General features: G+C 41.1%; 1 protein-coding gene across 1 annotated transcript in view; it reads left to right on the top strand.

Moving 5' to 3' along the window:
* The first annotated feature begins 6328 nt into the window (after positions 1-6328).
* LOC139448574 (uncharacterized) overlaps positions 6329-14985 on the top strand; it is a 51385-nt gene continuing 42728 nt past the window's right edge. Inside the window, exons 1-4 of the mRNA XM_071230143.1 lie at positions 6329-6605; positions 6981-7208; positions 10029-10220; positions 14724-14948. Of these exons, the coding sequence (XP_071086244.1) occupies positions 6329-6605; positions 6981-7208; positions 10029-10220; positions 14724-14948 (922 nt within the window). The remainder of the gene's footprint in view (positions 6606-6980; positions 7209-10028; positions 10221-14723; positions 14949-14985) is intronic.

The following is a 14985-nucleotide window of genomic DNA, read 5'->3' on the forward strand; positions in this document are numbered from 1 at the left end:
TAATGATTTTGTTTTAAATATTTGTATATGATGGCAATTCAACATGGAAAGTTAATTTATTTCGTGCAGGTAACGTTCATTTGTTGTTATCCACTGACAAATGCAATAATTATTACCGATGGTCAAGGGGGGATAACTCTTCATATTCTTTTAAAAAAATCTTGAGCAGTTACTGTTGTTAACCATAACTCTAAAATAACGATTAATATATAAACATTTTGCAATAGGATGGCATTAAGTATTAATCTGAATATTAAATTCATCTCAGAAATATAGGGAAGACCGAGGTGCACCCCAAACATGTGATTCTAAATGACCAGCATGTAATCATTATTATGAATTCAAAATGTCATTACTTTGACATTTGCTTTGGATTTGTTTCTTGAAATTTGATGAAATATCACTGAAAGTGTAGGATCAAAGACTGGTCTCCTTGACCATCCAGTTGAGCTTATTGAGCTGATCTGCATATATCTTCCGGTCAAAGAATTAGTTATAGTCTGACATTTAATTAGTTGTTTCTTTGTGAAGTTATAGAGTCCTGAAAAATAACTAGTTACATACAGACAACATCTATCTATCCATGTCTTTAATGTTCCAATCCACCTGGGGATGCATGGGGACGGGCTTTTCAAAAAATCAAAACAATCATTGTCTCAGTTAATTTCATGTTTGTGAAATAATCACTTTGTTCAGTGATTCATTATTAAAAGTGTTGATTAGAAGATGTGTCTAATTCTTTATTAATCCATTTCAAGTGGGATATAGACTGGATTATACAAATTGCACCCCGGTCTCACCGACTAAATCGGATGAATATAGTCATTTTTTACCTAACACTCAAAAACGTTTAGGTTATTACTCTCTACATAGTTTATTTACATCGCCTATGTCTTAACTGGTCTTCTGCGCTGAATGCAGTGCCAAGTCGCGCGAATTATCGCGAGGAAATGGTCAATCGGACAATTTGACAGGATGGTCAAGATATCACATGTCGTCTTGGTCAAATTTCATTTTTGTCTCGGCGGTACTCAAATGTGCAAAGCCATAAAGATAACCGATTGGGGATATCAGAACTTACCCCAAAGATGCTCGAGCAGTACTAGTGGTAGTTTTATTGAACCATCTGCATGAGGGATCACGTTTAATGTGTACGTCATGTGAGAGCAAGACACGAGTTACAAGTTGGGAGGCGATCGGCAAGTGAAATTTGGAATTGAAAGCTGAGACGAATATCAGTCGAAAAGTAAACCAGGACGGATAATCAAACGCCTGATTATTATTCAGATATCTTTATGTTTACTATTATTGATTGCATGTAATGTCAAATAAGTACATATCTCTGTTTCGGAACACATCTAATAAATGTCATACGGTTCGAACCATGAAGGTGTTTCCTGTCAAATGTTATTCATTTCAAATAAGACCCGTGAAGATTCCGGGGTAGCATAGGTCTTCAGCAACCCATACTTGCCGTATAAGGTGACTTTGCTTGTCGTAGTCGGGATCCGGTGGTCAGGCTCACTGAATTGGTTGATGCATATCATCGATCCCAATTACGTGGATGGATGTGCATGATGTAAATCACTGGATTGTCTGGTCCAGACTCGATTATTTACAGACCAGGCATCTTGTTTGTTGTTAAACGCCGCATTCAGCAATATTCCAGCTATATGACGGCGGTCTGTAAAATAATCGAGTCTGGACCAGACAATCCAGTGATTTAAATCATGAGCATCGATCCACGCAATTGGGGTTGGTTGTAGAACAGGTCTTCAGCAACCCATACTAGCCGTGAAAGGCGACTATGCTTGTCGTTAAAGGCGAATATACTGACACTCGCAGTACCAATTCCATGATACGTAATGCACCCTCAAATCATAAGGCCAAACTTCCTCCTCGATGGCGAACATATACAATCGCCAAGCCATTCCTCCCCAACCTTTCTCCAAACTCGTACACGAATGTCAAGTCCCACAATTACTTTACATTCGTCGCTAAATATCACACGTTTCCACTGATCATATAGGGTTTTCCATCTTTTCCCCCTAAACCATGCTACACGATTTCTACGATTCACTTCTCGAATTCTGGTAGACTTCTTTACGGAACGTTTATTGAATCCCTGTGAATGTAATTTTCTTTCAATTGTCCGCTTACTGAAAGGTCTATCCCTGGTCTCATTGAAAATATTTGTAATTTCATCTAAAGTTTTTCTGCGATTCTTTTTCACGCAACGTGAAAGTCGTCGTCCATTCCGCACATCAAATTTCACAGGTCTTCCTCGTCTGGCTTGATTTTCCACATTTCACTATTTACATACCTCTCTATAAATGAGTATACTGTGCTGGAGGGTATTTCCGTTATTCTGACAATTTCAGACCTTTTAAAATACCTGCGTCATATAAAGACGCGTTCCTTTCTTTTACAGCGGATGACAATTCTTTCGCTCACCGACCCATGTTGTTTACATTCCCGGGCGATACAAAGCAGACGACAAATGACGTCATAACTTCATTCACGTGACTGTGACGTGCTATACCCTAGCTTAAAATCCGGAACAATCTTGATCTGAAATTTACAACGCGGGCGATTTCTTGATTCACTGTCAAATACGTAAAAACTACTGTGTTCGTTTTCCGAATACTTTTGGCGGAAAGATGTAGCTGGAATATTGCCGAGTGCGGGGTTAAACAACAAAACAACCCAAACAATTATGTTGACTGGAATTCAAACAGTTTTCATTTTATCAATCGAAATATTTTTTTTAAAAGTATCTTAGTATATGACACGTTGTTAATCACTAAATTACTTTTTAAAAAAACGCCGTCATATAGCTGGAATATTGCTGAGTGCATGCGGCGTTAAACAACAAACAAACTGTAGAAACAACTTTTGTGTAGCAGTTGGTACGCGTGTACAGTCACTTAATTAGTGCTGTTGTATCGTGGCTACAACCAAGATTCGCATAGCGCCGTGTGGAAACTGTGCATTACAGAAGAAACATATTTTATTATTGTGTCACGCACTACATTTTAGATTTCACTTGACTCATTATTAAAATATATATATATATATATATATATATATATATATATATATATATATATATATATATTAAGGTAATGTCCAGCCATACGGACCCGTGAAGATCCGGGGTAGAATAGGTCTTCAGCAACCCAAGCTTGCCGTTAAATGTGACTAACGGGATCGGGTGGTCAGGCTGGCTGACTTGATTTGAAGCATGTCTTCGATCCCAATTGCGTGGATCGATGCTCATGATATCAATCACTGGATTGTCTGGTCCAGACTCGATTAAATTATGGGTGCGGCGATAAACAACAAACAAACCAAACCAAACCAGGCTCACGAGACGGGTAAAATACATTTTCTTTTTAATTTAGCTTCCTAGTTCTGTTGAACGATCTTTTCACAATATAAATTCTCAGTATTTTGGGTAAGTCGTTTCAAAGCGAAAACAGCGTTGAGCATTCTTCGTTAGGTAATCAAACTGTCAACGACAGAGGCCGGGCAGAGCAGCAAACATGACAGTATGTCATTACAAGATTTGAATTCAAACGTCACATACAAATTACGTTGTAATAAATAAAGGTCACTGACGTGTAACATGAACGCCAACTTCTTAAAATAACATTAATGATTGGGGATTGCACGTGGACGTGTTCCCTGCAGCCAAATCGTGTGCGCATAATCTGTTGCGGTGTGAGCTAGACGCTCTGTTAGGCGTACATACCACACTTACCGTGGATTCCGACAGTCGTGATTTCGTTGCGCTCTGACACCAACATCAAGGTGAGGCTTATATAAGCACAGTGCATGTCTTTGTGTTGCGTGACGCTAGAACTGGGATGTGGTCGGTCTCTCGTCCGGTTCACCGAAGTCTTGTGTTGCTTAAACAGATTGTTTGCTTTGCATGTTCCTCTCCTATGTACACATTCAAAACCAAAGTAAACATTTTAGTAATTTATATGTTGTATGTGCTTTTGTATATTAATGAAGTGTTCGTTTGTTTATTTGTTGTTTAACGCCGCAATATTCCAGCTATATGAATAATCGAGTCTGGACCAGACAATCCAATGATTAACAACATGAACATAGATCTACGCAACTGGGAATCGATAACATGCATCAACCAAGTCAGCGAGCCTGACCCCCAAATCCCGCCTCTTACGACTCGCACAGTCACCTTATGTAGCAACAAGGGTTGCTGAAGACCCATTCTACCCCGGATCTTCACGGGCCAATTGAAGATTCCGGGGTAGAATAGGTCTTCAGCAACCCATACTTGTCGTAAAAGGCGACTAACGGGATCGGGTGGTCAGGCTCGCTGACTTGGTTGATGCATGTCATCGATCCCAATGGCGTGGATCGATGCTCATGATGTCAATTACTGGATTGTCTGGTCCAGGCTCGATTATTTTATAGACCGCCGTCATATAGCTGGAATATTGCTGAGTGCGGCGTTAAACAACAAACCACCCTTATCAATCCTGAGATTTTGTACAGTGATGAAGCTCCGTACCATCACATGGACATGCACCCTCGTAAATAATTGAAAGCCTAAAAAAACACCAATTCAGAGGCAATATCCCTCGGTATATGGTCTCTGGCCAATGTATTCAAATGTGCAAGCCTGTTATTTCATACCAGTATCGACTATTCTAGTTCCCACTCTGTTATGTACCATAACAGGTCACGCGTATGTGCTCTCTGAAAAAATATTTTACCTCAGTTTGTTTGTTTGTTAGTTGTTTAACGCCGCACTCAGCAATATTCCAGCTATATGACGGCGGTCTATAAAATAATCGAGCCTGGACCAGACAATCCAGTAATTGACATCATGAGCATCGATCCACGCCATTGGGATCGATGACATGCATCAACCAAGTCAGCGAGCCTGACCACCCGATCCCGTTAGTCGCCTTTTACGACAAGCATAGTCGCCTTTTACGGCAAGTATGGGTTGCTGAAGACCTATTCTATCCCGGAGTCTTCACGGGTCTTTTACCTCAGTGCCCTGATCTGTATTTATCGTGAACTGTTTTGAACAAAGATGTGTGTATCGAAAAACAATAGGTATTTACATATTGTGTAGGAAATGCTTGAATATAATTGTGAAAAAGAAACGTGTACATGGCATTGATGCGCAGGGTATTTAAAGATGTATTACTTGCAACTAGAAGGAGAATGTGTTGACTCACTACTGGACTGACAGATTGCGCCCTCCAGGAGTTAGGCACACCTGGAACAGTGAACAGTAATATCGCTGTGTATCTCATTCTGATTCTTGACATAGTGTGTCAGTTATATGGGCTGAAGTCCCGCAGCGATGCATGTTTGTTGGGTGGTTGTTTTGTTGTTTTACGCCGCACTCAGCAATATTCCAGCTATTTGACGGCGGTCTGTAAAAAATCGAGTCTGGACCAAACAGTCCAGTGATTAATATTAGGAGCATCGGTCCACGCATTTGGGATCGATGACATGCATCAACCAAGTCAGCGAGCCTGACCACCCGATCCCGTTGGTCGCCTTTACGGCAAGCATAGTCGCCTTTTACGGCAAGTATGGGTTGCTGAAGACCTATTCTATCCCGGAATCTTCACGGGTCTTTTACCTCCGTGCCCTGATCTGTATTTATCGTGAACTGTTTTGAACAAAGATGTGTGTATCGAAAAACAATAGGTATTTACATATTGTGTAGGAAATACTTGAATACAATTGTGAAAAAGAAACTTATACATAGCATCGATGCGTAGGGTTTAAAGATGTATTAGTTGCAACTAGAAGGAGAATGTGTTGACTCACTACTGGACTGACAGATTGCGCCCTCCAGGAGTTAGGCACACCTGGAACAGTGAACAGTAATATCGCTGTGTATCTCATTCTGATTCTTGACATAGTGTGTCAGTTATATGGGCTGAAGTCCCGCAGCGATGCATGTTTGTTGGTTGGTTGTTTTGTTGTTTTACGCCGCACTCAGCAATATTCCAGCTATTTGACGGCGGTCTGTAAAAAATCGAGTCTGGACCAAACAGTCCAGTGATTGATATTAGGAGCATCGATCCACGCATTTGGGATCGATGACATGCATCAACCAAGTCAGCGAGTCTGACCACCCGATCCCGTTGGTCGCCTTTTACGACAAGCATAGTCGCCTTTTATGGGTTGATGAAGACCCGTTAAAATATGTTGTGGATTAATATTATTTTGTAGCCGATTGTCAACCAGTAATAAATTCAACTAATATATCTTCAGCTGAATAGTTTTGTCACAAATCGGGATTAAATGTGTTTTAGTCGGCTACAGGATGACATCGTGGGCGTGGTTGTCGCTGCTGCTGCTGATGTTACTAGCTGAAGGGGAGACGCTGAAGAGCGGCCATGCTCCCCGCTGGCTGGTCAACCTGTTCTGCAAGAGGTCGTCAGGTCTGACTCAGGTCCCCTGGGACTGCACGGGGTACCTCCACTGCTACACCCAGGGCATCATGACCCAGGGAGTTTGGATCAATTGTCCCACATCACTGAGATTCGATCCTACGTCTCAAAACTGTGTCAGGTTTTCCCCTTCGTGCATCAACAAGGAATGTGAGTACTACAATTTGAACACCTGGTGTCGTCACTTATTTTAGCAATCCATTCATCACTGTTTTGCCTTTTGCACACGTGAAGATCCGGGGTAGAATAGGTCTTCAGCAACCCATACTTGCCGTAAAGGCGACTATGCTTGTCGTAAGAGACGACTAACGTGATCGGGTGGTAAGGCTCGCCAACTGGGTTGATTCATGACATCGTATCCCAATTGTGTGGATCGATGCTCATGATGTCAACCACTGGATTGTCTGGTCCAGAATCGATCATTTACAAACCGCCGTCATAAAGCTGGAATATTGCTGAGTCAGCGTTAAACAACAGATAAGCCAAACAAACCTAATCAAATATTCTGTATCTCTGTTATTTCAGTTATCGCACGCAGATACTGTCGTATCTACAACCACTTACAGTTTCCTCATCCGGACAGTTGTGCAATGTTTTACGACTGTTCCCGTAAAACGGACAACACGACCTTTGGACTGAAGGTCTACGAGAACGAATGCCCCTACCCCACGTTGTTTGACCCAGAGCTTGCAACATGCAGAGAAAATCATCCGAATAACGAAATATCCTGCAACAACCCCCCTCCCACCAAGTGTAAGTAACTACAGGTCCGATCCGTGAAGATCCGGGGTAGAATAAGTCTTCAGCAACCCATGCTTGCCGTAAAAGGTGACTATGCTTGCCGTAAGTGGCGACTAACGAGACCGGGTGATCAGGCTCTGACTTTCTCATCCCCATTGCATAGATGATGATCGTGATGTCAATCACTGGATTGTCTGGTCCAGAGTCGATTATTTACAGACCGCCGTATTGCTGAGTGCGGCTTTAAACAAGAAAGCAAGCAAAGTAATGTCACAGAGCTGTGCCCCGGAGACCAGGGTGTGTCATTTAATATACATAAAGTAATAACAGTAAAGGTGGTAAAAGATCACAGCGACCCGTGAAGATCCGGGATAGAATACAATGTCATGTAGGTCTTCAGCAACCCACTCTTGTCGTAAAGGCGACTATGCTTGTCGTAAAAGGCGACTAACGGGATCGGGTGGTCAGGCTCGCTGACTTGGTTGATACATGTCATCGATCCCAATTGCGTGGATCGATGTTCATTATGTCAATTACTGGATTGTCTGGTCCAGACTCGTTTATTTTACAGACCGCTGTCGGAGCTGATTTGTGAAACAACAGTTGTATAACAGCTATTAGGCGCGGTGGGGTAGCCTGGTAGATAAAGCCGAAGACCAAGGTTGATTCCCGACATGGGTACAATGTGTGAAGCCCATTTCTGGTGTCCCCCGCAGTAATATTGGGACACTTAGGAGTTCATTAACTCAACGCTCAACTGAACGAATAACTTCGTCTTGGTTAGATAGTGAGAAAGGAGAGCCCATCCCTAAGATAAGTCTCTTCTTCAATTAAGATAGACGAAAACGCCTGAATAAAAATACAGCCTTAAAAACTAAAGCCGCTTGGACTGAGTTAGAACATTCTAGACTTCCAGAATATACAGGTACTTTACCGGAAGAGTAACTTAACTCCCAATAATATAATGGTACTTTACCTAAATTAGGCAATCCCGGGAAAATTGTTTATTCACAGATTACTAGAAAAAAGGTTATAATATGTAACACTATAACACCTAAACCAATTATTTTTAGCAAAGTAACACCAGAAGTAAGTCAGTACAAGATCTAAAATCGGCCCATAATTACTTACTAGCGAAACTCATTTTCGACCTGACCACTGAGTGACAAAGCGACCCGTTTACGGTCTAGCGATCCTGTCGGTAGATACACATGACAGCATCGGAGACGACAACGCCCTCTTCCTAGCCGGGAAATGCTATAGCCTGATGAGGTTGGAGAGTTGTGCTTTTAAAATAGGGAAAACCCGAACATCAAACTAACTACTAATGCAAATTTGGAGAAGTAGATACCAAAATAAAGCGGTGAACATAGGCTATACAACGGTATCATTAAACATTTACAACCAGATATTCACAATTAATAAGGTGGCACAAGTCACCATACATACATGAGAAATATCTACCTAGCATGATATAATCCCGCTACTGCGCGAAAATCAAAGTTTCGAACACTTTCAACACTGACTAAGCTGTCATATGAGATATCATATATCAAATCAGAACATGATAAAGGTATGCGACTAAAACTGCTAGAGAATAAAAATTGCTGGCAACAAAATTCTCTTACGAAACGCTAATGAACGTAAATACCCCGAGCTGTGCCGGACGGTCCCGAACTGTGCCGACCGCCGGATAGTCAAGTGGGGAAAGCGCTATAGTCACTTGACCGTGACGAGCTTCGTTTTACGACCCGGTGACTCTAATAAACTACATATAAAAGTATTTTATTTCCCACGATTCAGCCAAATAATGATGCTGCAGGAGGTAATTTAATGTACAATAGGGATTTTCTCACAAAGGTATCTTATTTTATTTTTGTACTACCTATGCAGTATCAGATAGTTTAGCTGTGTGATGAAACCCGTGAAGATCCGGGTTAAACTTGGTCTTCAGCAACCCATGCCATGTTTGCCGTAAGCATCGTAAGAGGCGACTAACGGGATCAGGTGGTCAGGCACGCTGACTTGGTTGATGCACGTCATCGTATCCCAATAGCGTATATCGATGCTCATGATGTCGATCGCAGGATTGTCTGGTCCAGAGTCGATTATTTACAGACCATTGTCAAAAAGCTGGAATATTGCTCAGTAACGCGTTAATCAATTAATCTAAAGGGCGTGTCTGTAATGACTGACAAATGTTGACAAAATACTATTTTGTCAATGCTAAGTTAAAAATCCCACATATTGTTGATATATTAAGAAGTATATATTTCATTCTTTCATTCATTCTTTCATTGGTGGGCGGTCGGGTAGCCTTGTGGTTAAAGCTTTTGCTCGTCACACCGAAGACCCGGGTTCGATTCCCGACATGGGTACAATGTGTGAAGCCCATTTTGATATTGCTGTGATATTGCTGGAATATTGCTAAAAGCGGAGTAAAACCGTACCCACTCACTCATTCATCCATATTTTCATTTATTCATCCATATATTCATTCCTTCATTCATTATACGGGGCCACGGGTGGCCCAGTCGTCTAAGGCGCCGCGATTCGCTGTGCAGAGTTGCGTCCCTTGGGCACGCCAGAAACCTATGATTGTGGGTTCGAATCCCGGTTCGCTCCGATTACGTTTCTAGGTTTGTCAGCACCATACCCGTGCTCGTAGGTTTCACCGAAGTGGTAAACGTCTGAGACCTGCATCACTTCGGGCTTTCCTCCCACATTAAGCTGACACGCCGCGATGTAACTGGAATACTGTTAAAAGCGGCGTTAAACCGAACTCACTCACTCACTCATTCATTTTACCGTTCACTTTTGTCCTGTTTTCAGGTGATTACAAGACCGAGTGTGTCTCTGTGTCCAGTCAGTGTGTACAAGATGGCTATGCACCAAAACCCGGAACTATCTACTCACCTGAACACATCCTCTGTAAAGGAGGGAAAATTATGTCGCATTTAATATGTACATTTTCAGAGGAAGTCTTCGATCCAGTCGACAAAACATGCACATCAAATTATCAAAGTAAGTAAACTGATTACAGCTTTATTGAAGAGAATATGGCCTGACTTTAGTTTAGAAACATCCAAAAAATAACACGGCTCGGGTACCATTCCCCATCCGATAACAATGCATGAGTTAATTCGCGGCATTCCAGCTGGAATATTGATAAAACTGAGTCAAACGGTAGTCACTCATTCTCCTGGTGTCTCGGTATCACTTGCATTTGCCAAATCCAACATTCATTCGTGAGTATTAAAAAATGTATTCTTTATAATCATGTGGTTATTAAAAGCGCACTCACATAATGTAATGAACAGATAGTATGTATACTCAACAAATAAAGTTAGGGATCATGATTATTGTATGGATTTCTTTTGTAGTGAAGACTGAGAACACCAATTTCATAAAAAAAAATCCAAATTAATATTTGTGATCCCTAATTTTTGTTGTTAAGTATATACCTTGCTTCTACAAATACACGCATGTACAATAATAATTTTCCATTAAAACTCTTTTAACTCACGTGGAAAATGCAGAGCTCATAGTTCCAAATATCACATGATTATTATATAACTGCAATATTTTCTGACTACGGCACAAAATATAGTGACTCAATAAGAATAATTATTAAATAGCTAAGTAAATATCTCTGTGCGTGACGATCTGAGGACACCAACATACAACGTCGTGTCAGGTCAACTGTCTTACCAGCCAATCAGCGAGGCTTCTAATTTCTCGGTCAGGCTGAGCGAAGCATTCAAACCACACATATCTGAGTTATGTATCTCGAAAACGAACTAAAGCGACACGTTCCGAATGTAAATGATTAAGGCTGCGCCATAATATTGTTGCGGATATTTAATACACCATGTTGTTTCTGAACGACATGGCACCTGCATTCAAAAGAGAGAACATTTAAATTTTGAAACGAGGTGGTACAAAAATGAAGCCGAATCATTTTAGGAAGAAGACATCTGATTTGCTCAGGAACCCACTCAGCCTTCTGTTAGACTAGGCAACCTTCTGTGGAGATGTCACGCAGTGAGTGAGTTACATCGGCAATATTTCAGCCATATCGTGACATGGATCTTCACGCAGAGAGGTGTATAGGAGAATAATATCTAAGTTTAAAGAGATTGAACTAAGTAATAAATGTATGCTCAAATGTATGCCGTATAGCCGTATACTCGTGAAGATCCAGGGTAGAATAGGTCTTCAGCAACCCATTGCTTGCCGTAAAAGGTGACTATGCTTGTCGTTAAATGCGACTAACGGGATCGGATGGTCAGCTCGCTGAATTGGTTGATGCATGTCATCGATCCCAATTGCGTGGATCGATGCTCATGATATTAATCACTGGATTGTCTTGTCCAGACTCGATTATTTACAGACCGCCGTCATATAGTTGGAATATTGCTGAGTGCGGCGTTAAACAACCAACCAACCAAATTCATGGATCGATGCTCATGTCAATCACTGGATTGTCTGGTCCAGACTCGATTATTTACAGACCGCCGTCATACAGCTGGCATATTGCTGAGTGCGGCGTTAAACAACAACAAACAAACAAACGTTGTAATAGTTTAAGTATCAGATGGTTTCAAGTAAGAAACTAAATACACTCCGGAAACTCGCCCATCGAATGATGTTGGGAACATGAATATGTAGACACATTAGCATTATTCATAAATACACTCCGGAAACTCGCCCATCGAATGATGTTGGGAACATGAACATGTAGACACATTAGCATTATTCATGCTGCTATAATCAGGGCAGTTGCAAATCCGGGTGATGTCGCTGGGATATTTTCACAAACTGCATCTATTGTTTGAGATACCAGGTTGATCAGGCGTGCTTAATGATAGAAAAATGGATTGAAAGTTACACAGTCAGCGATATATTACATGAAGCTTGCCATTTATAGAATGTTCAAAACGGCATTCGTTACCTTTGTTACAATGTTAACCGTAAACTTTTTAAACTTAAAAATGCGAGTTGAAATAGGATATTCATCAGCTAGTCACGCATTTTGTTTTTGCAAATGTCATTTTTCTTGTAATTGTCTTTGTTTAATGTACATATTTACCCTGACACCTGCCTGGTGACTCCTACGGCGGTATTTAATGTATCCTGTCCTCAGTCAGTGTAGAGTTGTTGCTGTTGCTAACACGATCTGCACGCCGACTTTACCGGGTCGTCAAGGTGTTCTGTATGACAAAACGCATATACCCTAGGGCAAGATCCCATGTGCAGCATGGTTGAGGTTGTGTAACTTGCCGAAGGTTCGTCTAGTTCAAGCATATATTGCTTGACTGTGTGGCCTTTGCAATCGCAAGGGATTCACATTATCAAAGCGTAAATCTGAAAGATCTCTTTTCCCGTGTCAGCGGGCATCTTATCAGGTATTTGAAAGAAATTGGTCTGTATAATAAATTTTAAATATGTATGTGAACATTTAAATGTTTGTTTTTAAATTTGGTGTGATGCTATTATCTACTGACTTTATTGAAGGCTCTGTCCAGTGGGTTAAAGTATCGTAAAATTATTGCCCCCCTGTGTGGCATGTAATCCTAGCATAATCGATGTAACTATCATCAACCAGTGTTTTTAAGCCTCATTGCTGAGTATTTTTTAATATTGGCTAGTATTGTTCACAACCACCACTGGCTAAAGTGATGACGTAAATCCTGCTGGGGTATCATGCAGGAAGCAGAGGTACTGTAAGTCCCCATGATCCCCAGTGAGATGGTCTAGCTTTGGTTAGTTGTGGCCTATAGCCCGTGTTTTATAACTGTATATATAATATTGTTATGCTCAAATATGTTTCATGAATTGTTTCTAAATATATTATTCTCAAATATGTTTCACAACTTGTTTTTAAATACAAATTTGCACTAATAACTAAATTGTGAATATATTAACTTGGTCTCGTCGCTATATGGCTGAAATAATGCCGATGAGACGTTACATTTTAACTCACTCACTCACTCATGCAGTTCAATGACCTTAACTATTGTAGAATCGCAATTTTAAAATAACAATTTCGAAGGGAGTTATATTTGAAAAAAATCTACAAAATAATCAAGAATAAGGTATTCGTTACATCAAAAACATAAATACAATTCTTCCACATATAAGTGATTTTTCACGACAAGACATCATGCGCTAAATACCGTCTCTGCACATTCCAATTCAACTTTAGTGAGTGAGTATGGTTTTACGCCGCTTTTAGCAATATTCCAGCAATATCACGGCGGGGGACACCAGAAATGCGCTTCACACATTATACCCATGTCGGGAATCGAACCCGGGTCTTCGGCGTGACGAGCGAACGCTTTAACCACTAGGCTACCCGACCGCCCCCAAATTCAACTTTAGAACGCAAGGAAATACCCATTCTCCTTGCCAGCGCGTAACACCTTCGTTACACTCCCGGTAACGTCGCTGCCACCAGTGTGGGTGCGGCCATTACAAGAATCTTGTAATCTGACCTCCAACCCCAAATGAAGAAATGTTTATACTTTTGTTTATGTCTGGGAATGCAATCATAGTGAATTTTGAAAAGGTTTACGCCTGACAATATTTCCAAGATAAATTTACATTTTGGTTTGTTTTATCAGATTGGTTCGAGGTTGCCGACGAACGGAAAATCAGCCAACTTCCCCCTTACATTCTTACTACACAAATTACATGATAGTAATTGACAAACAAAGACAACAATTTAGCCGGGGTAAGAGTATTGGGTGTCATGCCAGTCATCACTTGCTGGTAAACATAAGGGTCAGTGGGTTGAGTGTTCAACTCCAAGAATGGTTGGAGCCAACTGTCACATTTAGGAGCGTTGACTGGTGGCAGCGATAGTATAGAGAGGTTGGGAAATACTGTATTAAGGAACGTCACCCGACGTTTTAGAATGGTTTGTCTCTGAGCGGGATGTGAATTGGGATTTAACACTCACAACACTATTCAAGCAGTGTTTAAAATACCCGCCTGTCCGACAGTTCGAGACGGTCTGTTTTGCTGACGGAAGGTCATTTGTGAAGAGTTGCACGCCCGTTGGTCGTGGGTTATGAAGTTGACAATCCACCAGTTTATTGTTATATTCTGAGAACTAACATAAAATAGTTCTATTCATATGTTTATACCCTTTTGTTACTTGTTTTCGTTAGTCTAGAAAATTCTGGACTGGCAACATTTTATCTGGTCTGGTATCTTTGCAATGTTGCAGTCCAGTTGTTTGACTGCCCTTTTTTTTGGGATTTTATACACTGATTCAAGTCATATCACAGCCGGGATACCATAGTCTTCATACATTGTGCCCATGTTGGAAATTGAACCAGGTCCTCAGAGTGCCCAGCCAATGCTTAAACAACTCCGTTACCATGCCGCCCATCAGAGATTCATGCTGTTTGTATGATAGTTTATTCCATGACCACACACAGCTTGGGAAGGTCTTCAATACAAGAATGAAATATCTATAAAAGATCTTAGTTTTACTCAAATGTCAAAGTTCAATTCCAGAATCAATCAGCACCTACTGCCGGATGAACCCCTCTGCCAAGTTCGGGGACCCAATGAACTGCGCTCGTTATTACGACTGCAGTACGAGGTACCACCACTTCGGGCTGAAGCCCTACCAGTCGGAGTGCCAGTACATGCACCTGTATGACGAGAGCAGCGCCACGTGTCAGCTGTTTGACATGATCAAAACCCCGTGTGGCAACAAGTTTGAGCCGAAATCCCCCTGTAAGTACAAAAAAACATGCGTCAGAAACTGAATGGC

Source organism: Haliotis cracherodii, unplaced genomic scaffold, assembly GCF_022045235.1.
Source record: "Haliotis cracherodii isolate W230 unplaced genomic scaffold, xgHalCrac1.p SCAF_7, whole genome shotgun sequence".
NCBI classification, from domain to species: Eukaryota; Metazoa; Mollusca; class Gastropoda; order Lepetellida; family Haliotidae; genus Haliotis; species Haliotis cracherodii.